This window comes from Orbicella franksi, chromosome 1 (assembly GCF_964199315.1).
Source record: "Orbicella franksi chromosome 1, jaOrbFran1.1, whole genome shotgun sequence".
Classification (NCBI taxonomy): domain Eukaryota; kingdom Metazoa; phylum Cnidaria; class Anthozoa; order Scleractinia; family Merulinidae; genus Orbicella; species Orbicella franksi.
The window spans coordinates 30,307,440-30,330,290 of record NC_138145.1 but is presented as its reverse complement, the minus strand read 5'-3'; the positions used below and the strand labels follow the sequence as shown (position 1 = coordinate 30,330,290).

The following is a 22,851-nucleotide window of genomic DNA, read 5'->3' as shown; positions in this document are numbered from 1 at the left end:
TTCACGACCTTATGGTTCAACATCTCCAATCTCTTTACACAAAGTTGGTAAAGTACTTTATCAACGCAATTAAAAGTTCCGGTTTAATTAACCACTGCGCTCTTTTCTAGGGAAAACTCAAGTAAAACGTTTAAAGAATATTTTGGCGTGGGCGATTTGATATCAGTTTGAAACATTGAAGTTGCAAACTGACTAGAGCCTTCATTTTTTATTGATACAAAGCGAGCGTAAGTCAAACTGATCGCTTCGTCAAATTACATTTCAGGTAGTTAATTTTTTTTCCTGCTTTCCAGCCTTGCTGTCGCTAATTAATTTATTCTTTCTACGATTAATTCTGTTGAAAATTTGCAGATTGCAACTTGTTGCTATTTCCGAACAATTTTACGTCTTTGTTTGTAATCTTATTGAAGCTGGCACCCATATTAAGTCTTGGTGCATTTTGGCTTGCTTTGCAGTTAGTTTGCACAGTGAAAACAGTTCATCGAGTGCGACTTTGAAACAGAACTCTTAAAATTTCACCTGCTCTTTATACACCACAGTCATGTCTTGTGTAGCCAACTGCAGTGGAACTGAGACAAACGTTTCAAATGAAACCAGCGCAGCGAACTCTGTAAATCTTGAATTAGATCAGGAATCAGTGGTGATTCTCTCCGTTATATGTGCTCTGGCAAGTTTCTGTGGTAGTTTCGGAAATGTGTTGGTAATCCTAGCCGTCTTGAAATCTCCAAGCCTTCGCGGTGTTTCCGACCTCATCATATCAAGCTTGGCTTTTTCGGATTTGACCGTGTGTTCCATCTACCTTCCCTTGTCGATCTACCGTTACAATCACTTTACAAGTCAAGTGATGCAACAGGGCTCGCGTTTAAGAATAACAAGAAGTTTCTTCGGCCACTGTTCCTTGATCGCCTCTGTCACCAACATGTTTGCTGTGACGGTGGATCGCGTAATCGCCATTAGATTCCCTTTCAAATACTTGGGGATTATGACCACCAACAGAGCCTACATTATCATTGCGATAGTATGGCTCATCTCTCTCACAGCTGGAGGGCTTTACGCCCAGGAAATGTTTTCCAAAATCATTCTGCTAGGCTACTGCATCGTTCCAATGTTAAGTACAATCTCCATGTATGCCTACATCTTTGTTATTGCCAAGAGACAAGAAAACAAAGTTCAAGCAATGAATACATCCACTACACAACAGCTTAAAACCGATAAAAAGGCAGCCAAGACCATTTTCATCGTTGTTGGAATCTATGCTCTTTGTTGGCTACCATTCCTACTTCTTCCTGCCATTGTTAGTCCTTCTAAAAAGCCGCTTTTGTTCAAGAAACTCCTCCCCTGGGTTCAGGTAGTCTTGGCAAGTAATTCTGCACTGAATCCGTATGTTTACTGTATGAGAAGTCATAAATATCGCAGGCAGTTCGGAAAAGTTTTGCGGATAAATCTCTCGGAAGACCTTAATAATTCTAACTCGGCCTCAAATGGCCATCAATAGAAAAACACAACCTGGAATGCAGTACTGGATAAGTTGACGTGAAAAACAAAAAAAAAATAGTCCACTAGAATTAGCTGTTACTGATCGATAAAATGCTACCCCCGCCCCCACTAAATTTCAGATAGATGTTTTCCGCGGAAGGTCCTGTTTAAGGATGAAGCAAACAAAACTTGATACCCTATGTAAGGCTCACACCCGAAAAAAGACACCTTATTCAGGAAGAACTAAAACTAAGAATGGCGTGAACGGGTCAACTTTATTTCGTTTCTGTAACATCAGAAGTTAAGCATCAAGTATAGAATTTGGGTATTAACGCACTGCTATTTTAGGTACCCTATCTAAGGATCGCTCGGGGAGCACCATGCCAAACAGGGGCAAAAAAATGATACCCGGGGGTTTAATCCTACAGTTTTCTTGGAGGTTTGCTCTTGGAAACCTTTGTGTCTCGACCAAATAATATCTACAGATAATAAGTATCCGTCAGAAGCATTTTCTTGCCAGAGGTAGCTTATTGTTTATATATCTGCTCTTACGTTCTTCAGTGTAGTATGCCATCTGTAAACAGTGTAACAAAATAGACACTGATGAATATATCAGTTTCGTATTCCGAATTATATTATAACAACTTTATTTGCACCAAAAATATATAAATGTGTACATGCAAATAGGGTGTCAGCAGGGAAGAACTTAATCCTCTAACGTATTTGCCTATAATGATACTGACCAATTACAGAAAAATTCTTATGATAAATTAAAAGACATTTGAACACAAATACGGCTATGGAATTGCCGAGGTCTCTCACTATTTGGCAAAGTTACCGTCATTAAATCACTTCTGTTTCCCAAAATGTTATATGTGTTCTCAGTTCTAACAACTCCAGAAGAATTTATGAAACAATTAAACACTATTATGTACAATTTTTTATGGAAAGGGACAGATAAAATAGCTAGATTGGCAGCTGTAAATGACCTGAAATACGGAGGCTTGAACTTAATAGATCTTGAAACGTATGTTAAGTCGTCAAGATTAGCTTGGCTTGGTAGAAGTTTTTCAGAAGGCTCGTCACCATGGAAAGCTTATATTACTTATTTGCCTGACGATTTTGGTGGGGTTTTTCTATTTAGTTGTAATTACGATGTCAAAGACCGTAAATTCCACTTTTTACAGAGAACTTCTTCAATGGTGGGCTGACTTAAGAATTGCCTTTTCAACAAAGCCATCTATATCTTATAATATAATTTGGATCAACAAAGATATTAAGATAGATAATAAAACAATATATTATTCAAATTATGTTAAAACAGGTATCCTGCCTATTAACCACTTGCAATTCAACAAGAATAATATAGAATCTTATAATAGTGCTAAAAGTAAAGGTTTGAAGGTTTTTAGTCTGGTCGAAGGATTTGGATGTGACCGAAAGTGAACTAGAAAGCTCTTTGGAATTTTAATGTGGGGTGGAAATATTTAATCCTACTGTATGTAAAAATAAACACTTTTATGAATTGCCTGTTTCGGGTGAGGCACGAGTCTCAAGGGACTTTACTAAAGTGAAAGAGGACTTTGGTTTAGCAGATTCAGCTGTTACTAAAGCGTTCATAAAAGTGAAGACTGTCTCATCCGAAATGCTTATCAGAAGCTTCCAATTCAAGTTTTAAATAATATCACTTTCACTAATTCTCGTCTAGCCAAATTAGGTTATGTTCAAGACGATTCTCGCACATTTTGTAGGGTTAGCTCAGAAACTGTTAATCATTTATCTTATGAATGTTTTCATACTAACCAGTTTTGGAAAGATTTCAAAAATTTTTGGTTTGCACTTTCTGCTAAACATGTTTAATTTTCCTTGCAGGATGTTTTGATTGGCAAATTAGATGAAGTAAGTGACTTACTAAATTACTTTTTAATTATTGCAAAATGGATATCTGGACGAGTCGTAAACGAGGTCTCAGCCCAGATATTACTGTTTTTAAAGAAATGATTAATATGAAATATAAGACTGAGAAGTACATAGCCTTAAAAAAAACAACACGCAAAGGAAATTTCAGGCCAGATGGAAATTATTGATTGATAGTAAATTATGATCTGTTATACTTTTTACAATAACTGTCTAATTCCTCGCGCGCTGATTGGCTCATTTTTATCATCAGTAAGAGTACAGACGGATAAAATTTTAATTTAGGCAAGCTTTCAAGTTCAATTCTCAGCTGTCAAACTGTCAACTTTTTAACCAATGAGATTTTTTAAGTAGCCAATCAAAAAGCGAGAAAAGCTATTGACAATGTTCGCGTCATTTTGAATAAAAGTCACTTATCTTTGTTTACGGCAAGTTTAAGGCGTCTTTCCCCCTCATTTATTCCCGGCATTTGACCAGTTTACTGCGGAACCACTCGCCCGCGGCTCGTGGTTCTACAGCCACTTTGACAATGTTATGACGCAATTTATCATCAATAAGAGGACAGACGCATGAAATACTGACGTCAATTTGTTAAATAGACCAAATAATCATATTATCATCAACGTTTGTAATTATTTTATTGACACTTAATAATAGCGCTGTTATTAGTATTTAATAATGGAAATAAAAATGTGAAAAAAAAGTTTTTTTTCTAACGGCTAAACGAAACATTCACTTAATTGTGGAGAACAAGAAGGAAAACCTTCGCTAAAGTACATTTGGATGACAAAAATAATCGCTTGAAAGGGTTTTTCAGCTGAGTATGTCAGTTTTTTCCAATTAAGACAAAAGGTGCCTCTGTTTCATTATATCCAGGAAACATCTTTTAATTGACAGAGCAATGACAACCGTGAAATTAAAGAAATATAGTATTTTATTAAGTTCATTTAGACCTAAATTTATGAATCCCGGCTTTCCCAGTTTAAATTTCCTTCATCATTAGTTTCTTGAAGGATTTTCCCCTTCCATGTTAGTAAAGCAATCGGTCGATAGCACGAACGCACGTTGATAGTAATGGTAAAAGGACTGAGTGGAGTCCATTATCACATTTTGACAACACAATTGCTAATTACTCAGCCATTTATTTTCCCTTGTTTGCGCAATTATTTATTTATGTTAAATCTCCTTCGTAACATCGAACCACGGTCCAACGGAAACCGCAGTAGCCACAAGTGCTGCGTGATGTGTGGGCATTCTATACCACCAGGGACTGCAAAGAATTAAAGGTCAATTTACAACCGCATGTCGATAAAGTTTGTGTTCATCTCAATCGTTGTGTTCCTGGGTTGTGTTTCGCTCTGCTTTTCTGGGAAAAGCCTCTTAAAATTTCTCACATGGGTTCAGTTGTCAGAACGTGAATAAACAACGTTGTCAAATATCAGAGCCTCGATCAACTGGGAAACGTTAGCAGGTTAGAGTGTTACACAGCGTTACATATCTGGAGTGACAGATACTGATAGCTGATCATGTTTTAAGTCTTCTATTTTCCTTTGTCGCCTGACCTGTCGACAAAACCGCTCACGACAGCCAGTTCGACGTGTAGACGACCTCTGCAAAGAACGTATTCAAGGGTATCAGTTGTGACCAATCGCACGAACGATTGCTTCCGCGATGGGTAAGTACTGGATACAGTTCCTAGCCTGTTAGCGGCCTAACCGAACAGTGTTTGCATCGGATATTTGTTTGGTTAATTATCCAAAGCAATTATCTGATTGTTATAGAGCGTTATGTAGCGTTGAAGTTTTGCAATGCCCTGTCATACGTGTGCAAAAGCGGATAGATTTCAGTGAAGGAAAGTTTTACAAGATGAAGGGCGATACCTCAACATCAGCCTGCTTTGTGGCATTGAAAAACCTTAGGTACAGAGGAATGAGAAGGCAGAATTATCCGTAGAAAACGAGGAAGCAAAAACACACGTGTTCTTATCTATTTCAGCTGAGCTCATCGTAGAATTGATCGAGGAAAACGGTGAAGCATTTATGTTGCCCATTTACGAAGTTACAGTAGGGCTTTCCACTCAGATTTCTCCCATGAGAAAGAAACCTGACAGAGCTCTGTCTTTCTATTTTTGACAAAGAATTTTAACCTTTTAGCATGGCTAGTGAAATATGAGCTTATTCAGTTCAAATTTTGTTTTGTTTGGAAAGTGCGGGCTACACCGCACAAAAGAATTTCCCCCTTGGTGAAAGTTCCTCTCAGTATTGTTTTGTAAACAAGGTGTTTTAAGCTGACGTTTTCAAAAGGGGATGTTTTAAAACGAAAATATACAGGCGTAATACGTATAATCTAAGCTAATCTTAAAACACGTACGCAGCAAAGAGAACAGTAATTATGATTCCACAGTTCCTGCTGTGAAAGTGCGTCAAAGATCCGTGCTTGCGTCCAAGTGGTAAAGGAGATAAAATGCAACTTTAGCACTAGAAGCTATAATTGGATTATTTGTTTATGATCGAAACTAACTAGAATGGGAGAGGTAGGGGAGGGGCAAAGCCGGCGCGAGTACACTCCGTATTTCTCAAGAGCAGCTGAGGTCTTTGAGGAAACAACAACAAAGGCATCAACAATAGGAAAGAGAGCCCTAAACTCCATGTTTTTATTTCGCCTGAGGCAAGAAAGACTCCAGAGACTGTTTTTTTTTCTTACGGGACGAAGGCCTTGGGAACGTCAAAGCATACTAATAAACTGAATAAACACATGCTTGATTTGAGCAGTGAATTGTGCCAGGAGGGAAGACGGAAAAGTAGCCAATGTGTAGTGAAGAAATGTTTAGTATTACTTGACACAAAATCAAAGAGGAAACCGACCAAATAAGTCGCGATTTTTGTCTGCTAGTGTTGTCATGAAACAGCAGGCGAGGAAAAGTTCGACCTTTTACTGATAAAAGGCCAGGCAAAGGGCAAAACCAAAAGGAAAAATTGAAAAACAAGGCAAAAAAACTCACTTACTTCACCGCACAGTAGAACCAGCTTTAAATGAAATTCGCTCTACACATCGTTTCCATCTGTTGCTTTTAGACTCATATGCCAAAGAGTCCAAAGGAAAGAGAACTTTCGCTTCTTTTTTCGTGGATTCCATTTGAGTTGATGTTTTTTTTCCGTGTTGTAGGATCCGCTCTTGTCACAACAGGCCTGTGGCTTGCCCTCACATGTACCTTCCTGACTGTCAACGTCTCTCAAGGCAAGTATATGTAATGTTGCTCTTTGTTTTAGTTGGTCATTTCAGCAGTTCAGATACAACATTTGCCTTGACTTTGTTTTAAAGTTTGAGAGCTTGTCCGTTAAGGAGATATGCTTCGATATTTTAAGTTATCTTTCTGAAGTTCAAAATTGCTTTAGATTGAATGAATTCTCAAAATGATAATCTTCTCAAGAAGAAAAACACTGAGGAGGTAATAAAAACTGAAACTAAACAAGGATGTTTACGATTTAGAGGATTACGCACCACAAGCAATCTTAAAAACATTCGCCAACTTTTTTTTTCAACATACACTGTCCGTAACCTAGCTTAATTCTTGTATCTCTTGGTTACTTCATGCTACAAGTAGATGTGAAAAACAGATTTTAGTGCTAGTCTCAGCTGATAAGCAACTGAACTTTTAAACTTTTTTGATGATCTGGCCATCACCTCGGCGTTGAAAATTTGTAATATAGAAAAGCTTAACGGGACAACGACATGATAGAGACCAAACTGAAAAGCCAAGAATTGCAACTGTGGACAGCTGTTTCGACCTGGTTGGGTCTCGTTTGTACAATGCAATAATATTTAGAAAGCTCGACAGAAGTCTAGAGCAAGTTTTACAGGTTTCAAGAAGAGTATTTTGAAAAACAATTTTTTCCCCTCAGCTTGTGAAACTGGATTCTTTCGTTGTGCAACTTCTGCCGAGTGTCTCCCCGTCAGATTCAAATGCGACGGACACGAGGATTGTGAGGACAGTAGCGATGAACTAAACTGCAGTGAGTATTCTAAGAAACAAACAATTAAAATTGTCGGCATCAATAGTTTTAAACCGTTAATATATTAAAAGAAAGGGAAGATGGCCGATGTTGACGAAGTTGGGAACCAGTCGCCCCATCCCCAGGTTCCCCGCGGTCATTTCTTTGTCGATTTTCTTCTCGTTCGATTTTTTAAGGGTTTTCTGGCAGTTCATGCTTGCTTTAATTGCTCTGTTATTTCAGCGAAGCAGCGGACCTGCCCTACAGGCGAGTTTTGGTGTGGTGACTGGAAGTGTATATTGAGGAGAAAAGTTTGTGATGGCACACAGGACTGCTCAAATGGACAAGATGAAAAAGATTGTGGCATGTGACATTACTTATATTTTAGGGTCTGGTACTTGGGGAAGGTTTTCTCCGGTGGAATATCTTGAAGTTAGGCAGATATTATCCACATTCTCGTATTAAATTTTCCATTTATAAAAGATGTCTTTTTTATGGAAGTATAGAGATAGACTTAGGGCGGTGAGAGGAGAGGTGTCGGGGGAGAGGAGGGGTCGAGGGGTCGGAGAGTGGGGAAGCTTGCGAGGAAAAAAAATTATCTCGTAAGCGCAGTAAATAAGGAAACAAGATAGAGCTAGAATGGTCTCCGAGTCAACGGTCGAGAAGTGTACACCTGCGAACTCATGAAATCTCATGATTATTAACGTAGAAAGAAGATCAAATTTCTGCTTAATGTAGGTCTTACATTAAGATACAATATCTAACAAGAACAGAAACTTTTGGTGGTGTGCAACAAAGGACCTTGTTTCTTTTGCAGAAATGGAAGGCGTGTTCCAACACTTTGGGAACAAAAAGACAAAACGATTTCCAGTTTACAAAACTGTCAAGGGCTTCGACATCTATTTGAGGTTTGTCGCCCAAAAGTGCACAGGACAACTGGTCGAGATCACGAGCAGGGACACCAGCCAGTACCTGCGAATAACCCTCCTCGATATAGGGCCCATTAGACTATCATACAAAACCTCTGTCGGTAAGGGCCAATTGGATCTTGCCATGCCATATAAGGCAGAATTCTGCGACGGAAAGAGGCACTCTCTGACGCTCAGCGTGTTCCGTGGTGTTGTGTCTTATGGTGTGGACAGAACCTCCCCAAAACGGTTCTTTGTGTCACGGTTGGCCGCGCCATTTTCATCGCCAGCTGGCATTGTCGTTGGCAAAGGGCTTGAAGGTTGTATTTCTGGTTCCACGGTGGTGAATCGCTTTAATGGGACACAAGAATATGCTGTTGGAATATCGTCTGTTTGCACTATGAAAAGTATGTATACCACTGGTTTTTAAAGTTTCCTTTGGAGACTGCAATATTCACTGAGCTGTATTTCACCTTTTTAGTTTACCACAATAGAGGAAGTTTTCACTTTTCACTTTCACGTATGAAAAGCGTTGAAAATCATCAGTAGTTTTCAATTTGGAACTTACCTAACCAGTTATAACGGGAATAGTTGGTTAATGTCATGCTCTTTAAAATACATTCCTTTTTTCCATCAGAAACCACTACTCCACCTCCCAAACAACGATTATTTACCTACAGTGCCAGGAAATTAGCAACTTCAGATATATCAACCGGTCCAAAGTGTGAGCCACTAACCCTCACAGTCTGTAAAAGTCTGGGTTATAACAACACACAAGTTCCAAATCCTCTCCAACACAAGACATATCACCAGGCCGCGACTGAACTGTCAACGTTTATATCAAAGTTTCAGTCCTATTGTTCCCCTCATCTCGTCCCATTTCTCTGCCGATTGTACCTTCCTCCGTGTAGCCTGCCCCAGTCTGCCTCTCCTCCGTGCAGGTCGCTTTGCGAGAGTGTCAAGGAGGACTGTGCACTACTCAGCTCATTGGAGAGTTGGCCTGGGCACCTCAACTGTGAGAAGTTTCCACGAGCAAATGAGAAGGAAAAGTGCTTTCTGGGATCCACAAAGGTAACCTCCAAGAGGACAACGTTGATTAGAGGGACCTCTAAAAAGAAAGACATCCTCACAGAGACAAATACACTGAAGACAGCAACGAGCAATCAGATCAGTTATCCAACAAAGGCGGCAAAAAACGGAGAAAAAGTAAAAGGTGTAAAAACAGAAGCTGACCATACCACCGCAAATCCAGGAAAAGAGGCATCAACGGCACAGCCTTCGCTTAACAATGCCGCGAGAAAATCTGAAACAAGACAAACTGGAAAACCATTATCATTTAGGGGAACAGAAATGTCAAACCACACAAGACAGAACAAAGTGTCGGTGTCGAGAACAGTTCCAACAAAAACATCAGCCACAGACAAACACTTACGATGGAATGTGTCTGCTTCACCTACATCGTCTGAAAATAAAGGAGGTATGTACATCACTGTAAAACTTTTTCTAAACAAGTGACAATGATATTACTATGACATTAGTTGATCAAGGGGAAGGGTAGGGGGAGGCCGAGTAACTTAATGAGGGCTTTGTTCGTTTCTAAGCAATACACTGATTTAATGTGGAACCATATGCCATAATCAAGGGTTAAAAAGGTTCAAGAAATAATTAGCGTATCAATTTTTTAACAAGTTGTAAATGTGGGCCACATAAAACAGCCCCATTTGAAGATACAAAATGTAACCTTCTCAGGGTAGGAAGTGTTTTCAGGAAAATGCAAGAGTGCGTACTTTTGGGAACACAGAAAAGACAGTCAGAGATACATTTTAGAAACAAAAACGCCACTAACATTTTTACATGGTGTACGTAAAATACCATGGTGTTACAATCTTTAAAACCCAAGAAACCGAAACATTGATTTAACAATCGCATCTAGTGGCCCATTGTTGACTTACGCGGCTAAACACAGGACACTGTTTACATTTTCCTGCTGATTTTGTTTATGCAGGGAGTTGTGGAGGAGTGTTAGTGTCTCCCAAGGGCCAGCTGATGTCACCTGGTTACCCAGCAAGGTATCCGTCTAACACCACCTGCAGATGGGTCATCGCCCTACCAAGCGACTACCGTGTCATCAGTTTTACGTTTCACCGGGTGTACCTGGAGGAGGACCGCAACTGCATGTACGTAGCTTGACTATAAAGGGCCGAGTTCAAGTTGCTCTTCGTTTAGGGGGTATTAGAGGTTTACATAAGAGTCTTACACTGAACCGCCAATAGGCGCAGGCCTAACTCAGCGTGTTTTATCGGAAATCCGCGACAGGAATTTGACACGATCGTGAGCGCGTTGTTTTAAGGATATAATAATTAACAGATTTTGGCTTACACATACATAAAATTGTAGGTTTTGGACAGCAATCGTTTAGTATGTACTAAACAATCTGACCACTCGACTGCACGTTGTTGACTGTTCGCTCATAGAAAACTCAGGCTCGAAGTCTAATTTTGAATTAGTGCGAAGTGGATTTGCCATGGTTTGCGTATATCACATTTAGACGCGGGAGTCAACTTAAGTTAGGTGATTATGAATTTCTGCAGTTAACTAAAAAGCTTCGAAGTCTTGTTGCTGGTTTTAGACGTGTATGTTGTTTAAGCTGGCGACTGGTTCGTTTAAGCCTGGGTTACACTAGCGACATAACGACATAAGGAGGACGTTATTTCGTTATGTTTGAAGTGTGAACATCCTGACAAAATGACATAATAGCAACACAACAGCATGAACATAACGACATAAGGAACAAAACTGATGTTTTCCTGATATTTTTCCTGATTTGAATTATTTGTTTCAGTTGTTTGCTCGGCCCCAGTAGCACTTGTGCTATAAAAACATTACCGAGGGTAAATAAAGGTTATATATTTATATATATTTCTTTATGTATTTCGTTTTTGTCGTAATGTCGCTAGTGTCTACTAGGCTTTACAGTCAGTTCTCAGTTAAGTCAATGAGATTGTAAAACCCTAGACATAACGAAACGCTTCCATACCATAGAGACAGCTCATTATAGCCTCGTTATTCTTTGTGGAAGTTTTTAGCGAGGTTCACTTGCCACCTGTAATTTTCTTCAGGTATGACTACATTGCGGTGTATGACCTGCTGGACAACCAAGTGGGTCAGCGGTACTGTGGCTCCGTCACGTCTCCCATTGTTAAAGATGTCAAAGGCAATGTGGCCGTTGTGTTGTTCAGTTCAGATTCTGCGAACAGCAAAAAGGGATTCATCCTCTCCTATGAAGGCCGCCAATGCCCCACGTCATCGGAAGTGGAGAACTGAAACACAGCTTTGGTTTGGGGTAGAAGACATGAGACATACATCTTAGTCAACTCATTAATTCAATCTTATCCTGAAACGACTCTTTCTACTGTCACTCGAAAACTAAATTGACATGTGATCTTTATGTTGGTTTTCATATAGCTTGACCAATAACAAAAAAAGACAGGTTAGTCAAGAGGCGAAGAAGTCGACTAGTCACATGACTTGCACGTGCATTGAATGAGTTGCACAGGCGGTTGTTGGCTGTTTTATTGGGAGGAAATCGAAAAAACAAAACAGAAAAAAAAAACACGATCCAATGATAACCGTAAGAGACCTTTCACATTAAGATGTTGGGTTGGAATCTTCATCTTAAAAAAATGGGAAGTATATCAATTCTAATGGGTAGTATAACACATCATAGAAACATAAGTACTTTTGTAACACTATTTAACGAAATGTTTCTTGCGTATAGCTCTCGGTAAGTTTTCACGTAGCGTTATGGAGGTTGAACGTGACGTTGACTTTAATGAACACCTGAGTGCTGTTAGGGTACCACTTTGCACGTGTCTAACAGAATTATCTTAGCTTTAACATTACATTTGTTTTCAGTTTGAAGAGAAGATCGAAAATTAAGATTGGCATATGATGGAACCGTGAAAGCGTGTCGGGATTTACGTGAAATAAACTCAGTCGCGCCCATATTTCTTCCAATTAGTTCATCGGGCAAAAACTTTAAGCCTTATGTAGTTCCTTTGGCCCTCTCTCCCTTAGTAAGTAAACCGAGTTTAGAATAACATTTCATTAAGCAGAAAAACACCAAGAAGATAAAGATCAACAACAAGATCACGATGGTGAAGTTATGATAACATTGTGACCACTTATGAACGACAAGCTTGAAATAATTAGGTTGAATTCTTGCAAAAGTCACAAGCTGTATCATAACAGCTCCTTTAAATTTAAATATCAGTCTAAATCATCTGTGAAGGCCACATGAAAAGCAAGGAATTCATAGAGAACAAGTTCTCTTACACGATTTTTATTATAAACGCTCTGTTACATTAAATAAAGATTTTATTTACAATATTGTATGCGCTGGTATTGGAGGAAGATCTGGTGTCTTAAGGGTAACCTCTCTCATTTTGACAAGTTCTCTGTCCATGACTTGTTGTCGTCGTTCTTGCTGAAGCCAGTAAAACATCTCGGTTCGATCCATACTAATTTTCTCCAGGTACGGACGTCCCTGTGAGATAAAATTATACCTCTTACTTCAGATAATCACGCTCTTTGTGGCAACCTGCCAAGCTTCTGCTATTTTCGACAGAGGAAACAGGTGTGAAGGAGAATGTCTTCATCGGTGCAGAGCAGAATATGTACAAAACAGTTGAAACTATCTCCCCCTAGATCAACTTGGCATCTAAGAAATGTTGTTTAGAGGCAGGTTGAACGGAAAAAAAGGTGCAAGACCTTGGGAGCAACAGTAGAACAAACAGACAGTCGCACAGCAAAGCTTTAAACCATGTCCAGGGATCCATCCGAGATACTGGCGAGAAAAACCTCATTTCCAAGATCTTGGGAACGAGGTTACGTGAAAACCCCCAAATCGAGTATATGCTACTCAAGTAAGTAATCACCTGGGATAGGAGCTGTGAGGAGTTTTCGGGATGACATTTCAATAAGGGCATACCTGAAATGTTACGGTATCTCCAAACTGACGATGAACGTTTGTCACTGCTCTTCTGACCTGACTTTCAATCTTTGACAGGCGCTGGGACAAATGAGAATAAACCACGTTAACGGAAACGTGTCACCTGCATTAAGAGTTGCAACCAACTGACACTGCCATTTGATTTAAGGTGATTCCTGACATTTGCAATGCGCATCCTTACTACGCATAATTTATGGCGTCATTAGCGCGCGCTCGTACACGTGCACATTGAAAACATGACGGATTTGCCTTGATATTGAGTTCTGTCAGTTGAAAAATGGCTATAGCTCACTAACGAACTCGGGCACCCCAAATTTTTTTCCAGTCATTTTAATCAACTAATCATTAGCTTTGCGTGAGAAAAGACTGATCTGATTTCTATTGTTGAAAATTGAATAAATTAGGAAAATAGCAGCTGCACTGTAGTCTTTTCTATTTTGCAGTTTGATAGCCGTGGCAAGCAATTTGGTTCCAATATATTAACAAGGATTCAGCTGTCTGTCAAAATCAAAGTTAAAAAGTTTATTTGTGTCCGATACAAGTATTGACTGTAGTTTGAGGCGTGTTTCCATGAGTCTGGGTTCACAAAGAGCAATGATAGGGCAGATGGCCATTGCTATAGCTTTGCCTGGATTTAACGATCTTGGACGTTTGGGGACCCCTATTTTTCTTTGGATGGATCATTTTCTCTACCGATTTTCTACGTTAAGCGAAAAAATGAGGAAAATCTATCGACTAGAGGTTTGAAATTCTGGTAAAACACACCATCGCATTCCTTCTTCTAAGCTCTTCGTTTATCTGTGCGACGGTTTCAAATGCCTCTTGAAGGGTTAAGTTTTGTGAAAACGTTCGTAACATTTGGAATTATTTTCGCAACAGACCAACTTCTACAAAATATGACTAAGATAGTTTGCCTCCGTTGACTCACCTTCGATATTTTTAGCTATAAACCCCTGTAGACCATGCTGAATTACGTACGCCAATTTTTCAAAATCAGGGTAGTTTTCAACACGCTTTATCTCTGAAACGAAGTCCGTGACCCCCAATTTTTTTTCGCATTTCTGACACAAGTAACTCATTCTCTTACTGAAGTAAAAATTTAAAAAAAATCTATCGACTGGAAAATTTTCGCGCGAACGTCCTTAATAACTTCAAGTAAATCTCAACTTCGCTGGCACTACTTTAGTACCGAATATTAACTTCAAATTTGAGAATATACGGTTGTGTTGTTTAATATACCTCCATAGTTTATGCAATGACAAAGATTATCAATCAAATACAAACAACTTAAGCTAGAGATTTGTTTTGACACTACAACGTTAAAAACCTTACATTAGAATAGACAGAAGACATTTGGTATTACCGTATTAAACCAGTCCCTTGTCTTGGATTCTCTAATTCTTGCGGCGGATGAACCAGTGTTATCTAGGATTAGCACATGGCAAGTTAAAATCACCAACTGAAGGGTGTTTTGCAAGTTCATATCGAGCTTACCTTTCGCGAAGAATCTGTTGGGATCTGAAGCAGTTCTTTCAAAGTCTTCTAGCTTTGTCATTAAACTCTCGCGCTGTAAAATCACCTCTGTAGCAATCTCCCAGAACGTTAAAGTCTGCAATGTTGAAACAGCTTATAAGCTGCCTAGTTGACTGACACTGAAGTAATGTCAATACCAGCGTTAAATAGATCGATGCTCTCTAGTGTTCTTGAATACCATTCAATTTGTAAGTAGCTTCGATGCTTGAAGTAACGTGAGAAGAATTTGCGGATAAGATAGTAGTTGCCTAGTTGACTGGCACTGAAGTAATGTCAATACCAGCGTTAAATAGATCCATAAGATCTCCACTGATCTTGAATACCATTCATTTAGTAAGTAGCTTCGATGCTTGGAGTAACATAAGAAGAATTTGCGGATAAGATAGTAAAAGCTATTTTTAGAATTTAGAATAACTAAACGCATGGACTCTCCTAGTGATTTTCTCCTGTTTCTAGCATAGTCAAGTTAAAACAGGGAGCAATTTTGCAAAGTCCTTAAAAAAGACTTGAAATCACACAAGATAGACAAAACAAAGCGTCATCTCACTCACCTCCAGGAGATTGTTACTGTAGGGTTCAGCGCTGTATTTGATGGCCATATCTAGTCTTTGTGCATCAGGCATGCACAGTAACGTCCAAACTCTTTCCAAGCGATCTTGCGGAGACAATGACGCAGCCTAATAAACAACAGACTGCATATAAGTCAAATGAAAAGTCGCATCAACGTTAGGTCCTCTGATCAAATTTGGGACGCGTGACATCTTATGGGTAATAGGCTGGACACCGAATCGAGAAGCCCTGGTTCGAGTGGCCCTAGTGGTGATCGAGGACATTATGCCGTGTGCTTGGGCGACTCTCATACTACTTCTTTCGACCAAGGCGTAGGTGAAGCCGGGGGGGGGGGGGGGAGGGGGTAAATTCTACGATGGACTAGAATCCCATCCGGATGCGAGGTTAGTTCAAATACTCGCACTCGCTTTGTGCTACAGACACCAGGACAAGCTCCGGTGATAAAGAGCTCTTTGGCGAGATCCAGACTTCATCTTTCTGAAGGAAAGGTATGTCTTATGAACAATCCACAATAAGCCCGTAAGCAGGCTCTCCGTGCAGCAAAGAGACGAGATCCCGTCGTCTTCCTCATGACCCTCCCGAGAGAAGAGTCCACCTGCAGAAATTCCCCAGAGCCACTTACCTCACTTGTACTGACAGTGTCCCCGCCGCAAATGCTACCAGCAGGCTGCGGTATGACCCCAACAGAGCTCGCCTTGAACAATTTCTCCAGCCTTTGCTGGTCAGAGTTTGGAGTCGCGCTTCTTGATGCCGAAGACTTGACACTTCCAAAAGAACGAGCCGATGGCGAGGCGACTGCTCCACTTGACTGTTTAGATGGCGTGACCGATCGCACGGGCAGGAATGTGTCTTCAAGATTGGCCAGGAGCTCTTCCTCTAAGAAATCCGAAGAAAATAGAAACATTTGCCTGCTTAAAGCTGCGTACACAACCAAGGGTATGGCAGTGTTTTGGACAGTCAAACGTGAACCCGAGAATGAACTTCAAGGTTCCTTGAAACGAATGCAACCACATCTTTTCATCTACCACCAAAACGCCCGGAACAGAAGAATACAAAGGGTCCCTCGTAAAAAAGATAAGCTTTTAACTTTACGATAGTACTATTAAAGACTTGTCCAAACTACCAAATAGTTAAAGGTAATAATCAAGTCTGAAAAAAGTACATTTTGGGCTTACCTAAAAAAGAAACGCTAAATAAGTGTGACACGTTTCTTGAAGCCACTACTGTTATCTCAAAGACACCTGTCCACCGCTCCAATGGTATACAAAGGACAGGTAGGTCATGTCATCAATGCAACAATCATAGTAGGGATTACCTTCAGTAAAAACGTTGAACGTTTTTACCGAAGATAACTATACCATCGAGCAGTAATGAAACAAAGAATATGAGTCTGAAAGTCACAAAAAAAGGACGGTGGTTGTATGTGCTCTGTACATGCGGGAAAGTGTTTAAAACCGTTGTAGTCGATCTTGAGCTCTATTAAGCAATTAGATTATATGCTCGAGATTTCTATCGTGTGATAGTTGAGGAGGGCGCAGCCTAAGTCAACTATCACGCATAGAAATCGAGAGCGAATAATCTAATTGTTTTAGTACAAATCGACTATTCGTTCAAAACTTTATCTAAATCCTCTTCACAGACACTTCGAAACTGCCAAGAAGCGGCCGTCCTATTGTTAACAAGCGCACACTGCTACGCTACTCACTATCTATCACAGAATGCATAGTGAGTAGTGTAGCCAATCAGAGAGCGGCATTCGTGATTTATACTAAATTTATTTAGATTTTCTTTAAACACTGTGTAGAGCTCTGAAAGGTTTAAATCCTCTTTTGAAGGTAGTTGTGACAGAGCTACTTACCATCCACATCAGGCTCGTTTCCAAGCCCTCCCAAAAGAACGCTGTTGACATTCCACACGCCAGGTTGATATTCAGTTTTTATTGACTTCAGTTCGGCTAGTTTTTTCTCTCGTTCCCTAAGAATAGAGATCGCTGGAATTTAGTACAACAAAATAGTATAACCAAAACTAATTAAAATTGAGCTTAATTAATCCATCTAATTCTTAGAGCTACTCATTCGGTAAAACACCTTCAGCTTTGGCCCTCTTCGTGGCACGTAAGGCCCTCATTTAAAAGCATTGAAACATCCAGTCGTGAAACAGAATCTTCACCTCCACGTCTTTAGCTTTCTTTTGATTCGCGCTCCTCATAAGTGATCGTTAACTTTTGTCCTTTACCAAGAAACGCCTGCCCTGCAGGCCAGCGGTTACCTTAACAAAGCCATTTGAATGGTGTCAGGACGAGCCTCGTCTCCATCGTCTTCGTCATCAGCCTCGTGATCAGAGTCGTACAAATGGAACAGCAAAGACATGTAGTCGTTTTCCTGGAAGAAACATACCTAAATAGTTGTTCTCTGCGCTACCACCGTGAATTAAATGTTACTGACTGTGCATGGTAGCGAGGAATACTAGTAGCCTCAACTTTTCCTCGAAAACTGAAAAACGCCATGGGAAAAACGGCTGCGGATTACTTCAGATAGCACAATAGATCTTCGAATGAGTTTTTGGAATGCTCTCAATCGACGTACTTCAAGAGCATTCGTCAGTTTGTTACTGCGCCTTTCAATAACATGCGGACTCTAAAATTCAAAGCTTAACTGACAAATGCGTTTTTCGCTACCGTCAATCAAATGTTCGGCGGCTCCTCCCAGCTTCCGACTACTGTCGAGCACTGTTTCGTTGTCTGACCTGTACTCAACGATTTGATTACCGCTCGCTCGGCAGTAGTCGGAAGCTGAGAGGAGCCGCCGAACACTTGATTGACGATAGCGAAAAACGCATTTGTCGGTTGAGCTTCGAGTTTTACAGTCCGCATGCTATTGAAAGGCGCAGTAATGTAAAAGAAGTGGGTGGAATCAGTCAACAGCGAAGCAGTTACCTACAAGATTGCAATTATTGCTGAGTTAAGATGATATCGATCGAAGACTCTGCCTAGATGTGTAGACCATAGGGGTGTCTGGAAAACCCCAACAGCGAATAGCGAATAGTCCCGAATAGTGCGAATAGTCTCGAATAGTGCCAATAGTGGCGAACAGTCGCGAAAAGTGGCGAATAGTGTAGGCTCGATTTCCGCCGCTTTCTCGAGTCCGGTCTACGTTCCTCCCCGAGAAGAGAGTGAGTTCGGGGGAGGAGCGCGGGCTCTTTTCCCGAACAGCGGCTGGTAATCGAGCCTACGAATAGTGACGAATAGTCGTCAATAGTCACCGCTTTAGATCTAATATCCTGCTTAAATTAATTATCCAGATAAGCAACAGAATTCCAGTGAATTTATTACCTTTTCTTCTCCGTACTTGGGCTAGGACTGTCCATCGCCGACGTTAAGAAAACAGAAAACACAAGGATAACCTAATAAAGACGTATTTACGCTTTTGCAGCGGTTAAAACGGAAGAAATTACATTTAGAAACACCTGTTGTCCTGATAAGCGTCTGTGCTTTTTAGGGGGCAAATCCCATCCTACGTTGCTGGGAGGTTGACTGCGAGATACTGGGTACCCTATTTGCTACGATTTGCCAGTATTTGCCACAATTGGCCACTATTCGAAACTGTTCGCCAGTATTCGAGACTATTCGTACTATTCGTTATTCGCTATTCGGGGCAATTCGCTGTTCGCTATTCGCTATTCGGGTTTTCCAGACACCCAGACCATAGTCCCTCGCATGTCTGTGGTGAGCATTTTTGCCATGTGCACAGAAAACTCACCGATATAGGCTCACACTACATAGAATGTAGTGAGGCATGAGAATAAAGAAGCTGCCTAGAGGAAACAAGGTTCAAGGCTAGGACCCGAACTCCAAACCTGTAACTGTAAGCCACGAGACCACAGATAAGAGGATCTTAGACAAGCGGCAGTGAAGCTGTTACCTGCGTGGAGAGGAACTTAAGGAAGTCATCTGTAGTAATTGTACTGCGCCACCAAGCTAACCATGAGTTGTAGGATTTGCCTTGACCACTGTCATCACCTTTCTTCAACTTTGCCTGACAAAAGAAAAAAATAAAAAAAAATAAAGAACCCTGTTTAATCTTCCTGTAGTATACAAATATAACCCGAGTTTATTACTGTGGCAGGTTTTCCCATATAATAAATTCAGTTGTTTTTGTGTTCCGTGTAAGTGGTTCACAAAGCTCATGCATTATTCTTGAACAATCTCAGCATACAATTTGTACCTTTGAAAGTGAAGAATGATCATCGCAGTAAATTTTGCAATTTAAGCAATTGGAAAGAAGAAGTCGGCTTCTTCTTTCCAATTGCTTAAATTGCAAAATTTACTGCGATGATCATTCTTCACTTTCATCTACAACCGCAGATCATATATGAACTATTTCATATAAACTTCACATCAATTTGTACCTTTGATCAGTGATATGAAAACTAAAACCAATCGTGCTTAGTTTTGCCGTTTTTTCCCCACAATTTCCGCAGGCTACATACTCTCTTCCTGTTTGCCACAGGCTGCATGTTCCTTCTTCAGGTTTCTAATAGGCCTACCACCATAGCTGGCAAAGAAAGGCTTGTAAGCTTTGTAGTGATGTGTTAATTAACGTACCTGCAAGATGTCCTCCCGCCCAAGACCACCAAACTTTGGGCTGCAAAATAACATTAAACATTATTTGACCAGGTTACCGTTTTTGATCCTGGATATTCCAGTGTTCCATCTATTTTTTTCACAATGGAGTCACACCATTCATCAGAGGGGTACCCAGCAATGGGAGTTGCTCCGCTGGTACAGCAATCCTATTTGGAGAGGAGGTGATCAGGGAGGAGGGACGTCATACCCCTCCGAAGGGAGGGCCAATTCTTCTTGAAGTGGCTATGCTATTTCCCTTATATTATTTATTAGGATTTGGTGTTATCTCATAACGATATTCCATATTCTCATTACCTGACTGCATGACACTCTACTGATATTTTGAAGGGAAATTAGATGTTCAAGATAAGTATAAGGGGGATATGGTGGCAGTGCGTAAAATGTTAAAGATGGCGAATGCTTCTTCGTCACAGTTCAAAGACTTATAAGATAAAAAACAAACAAACAAATAAACAAACAAAAAACAAGCTGAAGTGTTCTTTCTTTCGAACCTGTTTCTCCAGTTGTCAGCAGTGTTGTTTCCCCATGGTGGAGGAATGCCTTTTTTCAGTTGTTTATTAAGAATACGTTCTGCACGAGGTTTGACAAGAGAAGAGGATGAGGTGCATAGACTAACATCCACATCGTCGGCACTCTTTTCCACGTATGCATCCTGTAATGATAAAAATGTTTCATTACTATTTCTCAAGGCATTCATGATTCACCAAGTTAAACCAAAAGAAATCATAACCGTGACAGTGGTTTAGATATGTGGCCTTCTTTAGCATCAGTTACTAAGGTTTAATTCTCTGTTTTCTCCTTAGTTTTATTTTTGACTGAGAAGATATATCAAACATTCAAGACAGTGTTTGACCACATTTCCAAACCCCTCGAAGCTCGTCAAAAATAATCCGCTACGCATCGCATTTTCAACTCTCTTCTCGGAGTTTGGAAATGTGGTCAAACACAGTCTTTCGTGTGTGATATAATACTTCAAACTTTCGATGAAGAAAATAAAAAGACTTCTAACAGTTTCAAAAACAATTACACGGACACTTCAAGCAGCAGTGTTTGTCCACTTCAAGCTTGGGTATTTTGCCATGAGGAGCGTCAATTATTCTCTAGGTTTAATTTGTAATCTTTTAAATGTAAGCTACCTTCTCTTTCAACTCACCTGATCAAACAGAAGATGGTCAGTTCCTATAGTCTTTATGATTTCTTCATAAACCTCTTTGATTTCCTCGCCTATAAAAAGGTTCTTGTCCAGCCACTTAACTGTGGGTGCATCGATCTAAAACAAGACAAAACAGGCCGTTAAGAGGTCAAGTGCACAGCGATCACGCTTTACTATCGATCAGAGATAATTCTTCATGACTACACAATAAGTATGCCATTTCTTACCTCTCCTGTCAGGTCGTTATAGACTGTAGGATATCTGTTGAGTGTCACTGAAGCTTTGTTAACTCTGTTAGAGACTCTAACATCTGATGTCCTTACAACTGACTGCAAAAGTTAAGAAAACATATACGTGATGCGACAACAATCAAGATCATTAGCTCAGGACTACAACTGTAAGTGTTGACCAGTATTTATATACAGAACAATTTTCACTTAATTTCTCGCACAACTGCAAGGTGATACAAGTTAAAAAGCTTCACACAAAGTGACTCATGCCCTAAACTGCTGGCAATCTATTTTTCTCTCAAAATGCGGCAGAGAGTATGAGGCGAGACTAGAAGGGATTAGAAAGAGACATGGGCGCAGCACTCACGCCTTCTCGCCCCAACCCTTTTTCGTCCAAACACCCCTTAGCGTTCTTGTTCACGTATGAACACTTGTCTAACCCTAAGAGAAAAGACTGGCTGCCAGCTGTCCATTCTTGCGCTCAGATTCCACGCGTGTGGGCCTCAACGCACAAGTATAGTAGATGACCAGGCACTACCAGGTGTATGACACACCGTTGAGGTACAGTTCGGGAGTTTTTAAAACAGCTTTTACAGAGCTAAGTTGAGTGCTGTATAAATTACGAGAACCACTACGTGGAACTTACCGGGGCCCAGTGGGACACGGGATTGCATAGATATAGTTAACCTCTCGCACCCCTCCCACCTCCTCTGTGGGGGCTAATACTTACTCTGAATTAACTCATGTAGAAGAAAAGCAACAAAATGCACGAGAAAGGAGGATGTTGTCGTAAGTTTGTTCAGTGTTGTCACAGCTAACGGTCTGTGTTATAGTAGTGTGTTTACACTGTGATGTCAATAAGTGTGATCTGTATAATGTTTTTGTTTGTTTTTAAGTTTGAGTGAATAAGCAGAAATCACTGACAGTTTTGGGTTGAATGGTAATGACAAAGTTTCCAAAGAAGTTTGCTACAGGATTATCACAATTTCACATTTTGTCGTTTGAGTTTATGGCATCCATAAACTGATGTTAATGAGACCTGAGAGACAATATCTCAAAGACAGGCACACACATTCTGCATTGTAACACTTTATTTCAAAGACATGTAACACTATGAACCTCGTGTCACGCTCATAAGTAAATCCCAGTAACATAGGTAACATGCCACCAATTCTCGCCGGGTTTTCACCAGTCATGTGATCAGAACTAACAATCGTAACCGTTCAATAAATAAATTCAAGAATCTGGCGTATGATAGATGATTGCTATATAAACAACCTCGCCAAGAATCAGGTTTCTGCTGTTTTTCATTCGCCCGTTATTCGCAGAAGTGTGTCACCCAAATTTATAGAGCTTTGTATGGAGACGCCATGTTTGTGCCCTTCGGAGGGGCACAAACATGGCGGCCGTAAAATA

At 40.2% G+C, this 22,851-nt stretch overlaps 3 protein-coding genes across 4 annotated transcripts in view; 2 read left to right on the top strand and 1 right to left on the bottom strand.

Annotated features, from left to right (window-relative positions):
- Positions 1 to 196: 196 nt before the first annotated feature.
- Positions 197 to 2,260, top strand: LOC145484098 (adenosine receptor A2b-like). Its single transcript, XM_081462718.1, has one exon. It carries the CDS (start codon positions 542 to 544, stop codon positions 1,493 to 1,495), a length of 954 nt encoding a protein of 317 aa, XP_081318844.1. The 5' UTR covers positions 197 to 541; the 3' UTR covers positions 1,496 to 2,260.
- Positions 2,261 to 4,424: 2,164 nt separating this feature from the next.
- Positions 4,425 to 11,763, top strand: LOC145502383 (uncharacterized). Of its 2 annotated transcripts, XM_081481712.1 has the most exons (8): positions 4,427 to 5,068; positions 6,559 to 6,630; positions 7,296 to 7,406; positions 7,629 to 7,748; positions 8,203 to 8,700; positions 8,931 to 9,770; positions 10,299 to 10,470; positions 11,413 to 11,763. In XM_081481712.1, exons 1-8 carry the CDS (start codon positions 5,065 to 5,067, stop codon positions 11,615 to 11,617), a joined length of 2,022 nt encoding a protein of 673 aa, XP_081337838.1. In that variant the 5' UTR covers positions 4,427 to 5,064; the 3' UTR covers positions 11,618 to 11,763. The 2 variants fall into 2 exon arrangements, with proteins under 2 accessions (XP_081337831.1, XP_081337838.1); XM_081481705.1 differs by having other exon boundaries at positions 4,425 to 6,630.
- A 103-nt stretch (positions 11,764 to 11,866) lies between these two features.
- LOC145502327 (coiled-coil domain-containing protein 87-like) overlaps positions 11,867 to 22,851 on the bottom strand; it is a 33,417-nt gene continuing 22,432 nt past the window's right edge. The window contains exons 22-34 of the mRNA XM_081481594.1: positions 21,433 to 21,534; positions 21,206 to 21,322; positions 20,544 to 20,704; positions 20,011 to 20,050; positions 19,328 to 19,441; positions 17,676 to 17,788; positions 17,266 to 17,381; positions 16,030 to 16,283; positions 15,389 to 15,514; positions 14,799 to 14,913; positions 14,668 to 14,729; positions 13,284 to 13,364; positions 11,867 to 12,839 (exon numbers count right to left, since the gene is read on the bottom strand). Of these exons, the coding sequence (XP_081337720.1) occupies positions 12,675 to 12,839; positions 13,284 to 13,364; positions 14,668 to 14,729; positions 14,799 to 14,913; positions 15,389 to 15,514; positions 16,030 to 16,283; positions 17,266 to 17,381; positions 17,676 to 17,788; positions 19,328 to 19,441; positions 20,011 to 20,050; positions 20,544 to 20,704; positions 21,206 to 21,322; positions 21,433 to 21,534 (1,566 nt within the window). The 3' untranslated portion in view covers positions 11,867 to 12,674. The remainder of the gene's footprint in view (positions 12,840 to 13,283; positions 13,365 to 14,667; positions 14,730 to 14,798; positions 14,914 to 15,388; positions 15,515 to 16,029; positions 16,284 to 17,265; positions 17,382 to 17,675; positions 17,789 to 19,327; positions 19,442 to 20,010; positions 20,051 to 20,543; positions 20,705 to 21,205; positions 21,323 to 21,432; positions 21,535 to 22,851) is intronic.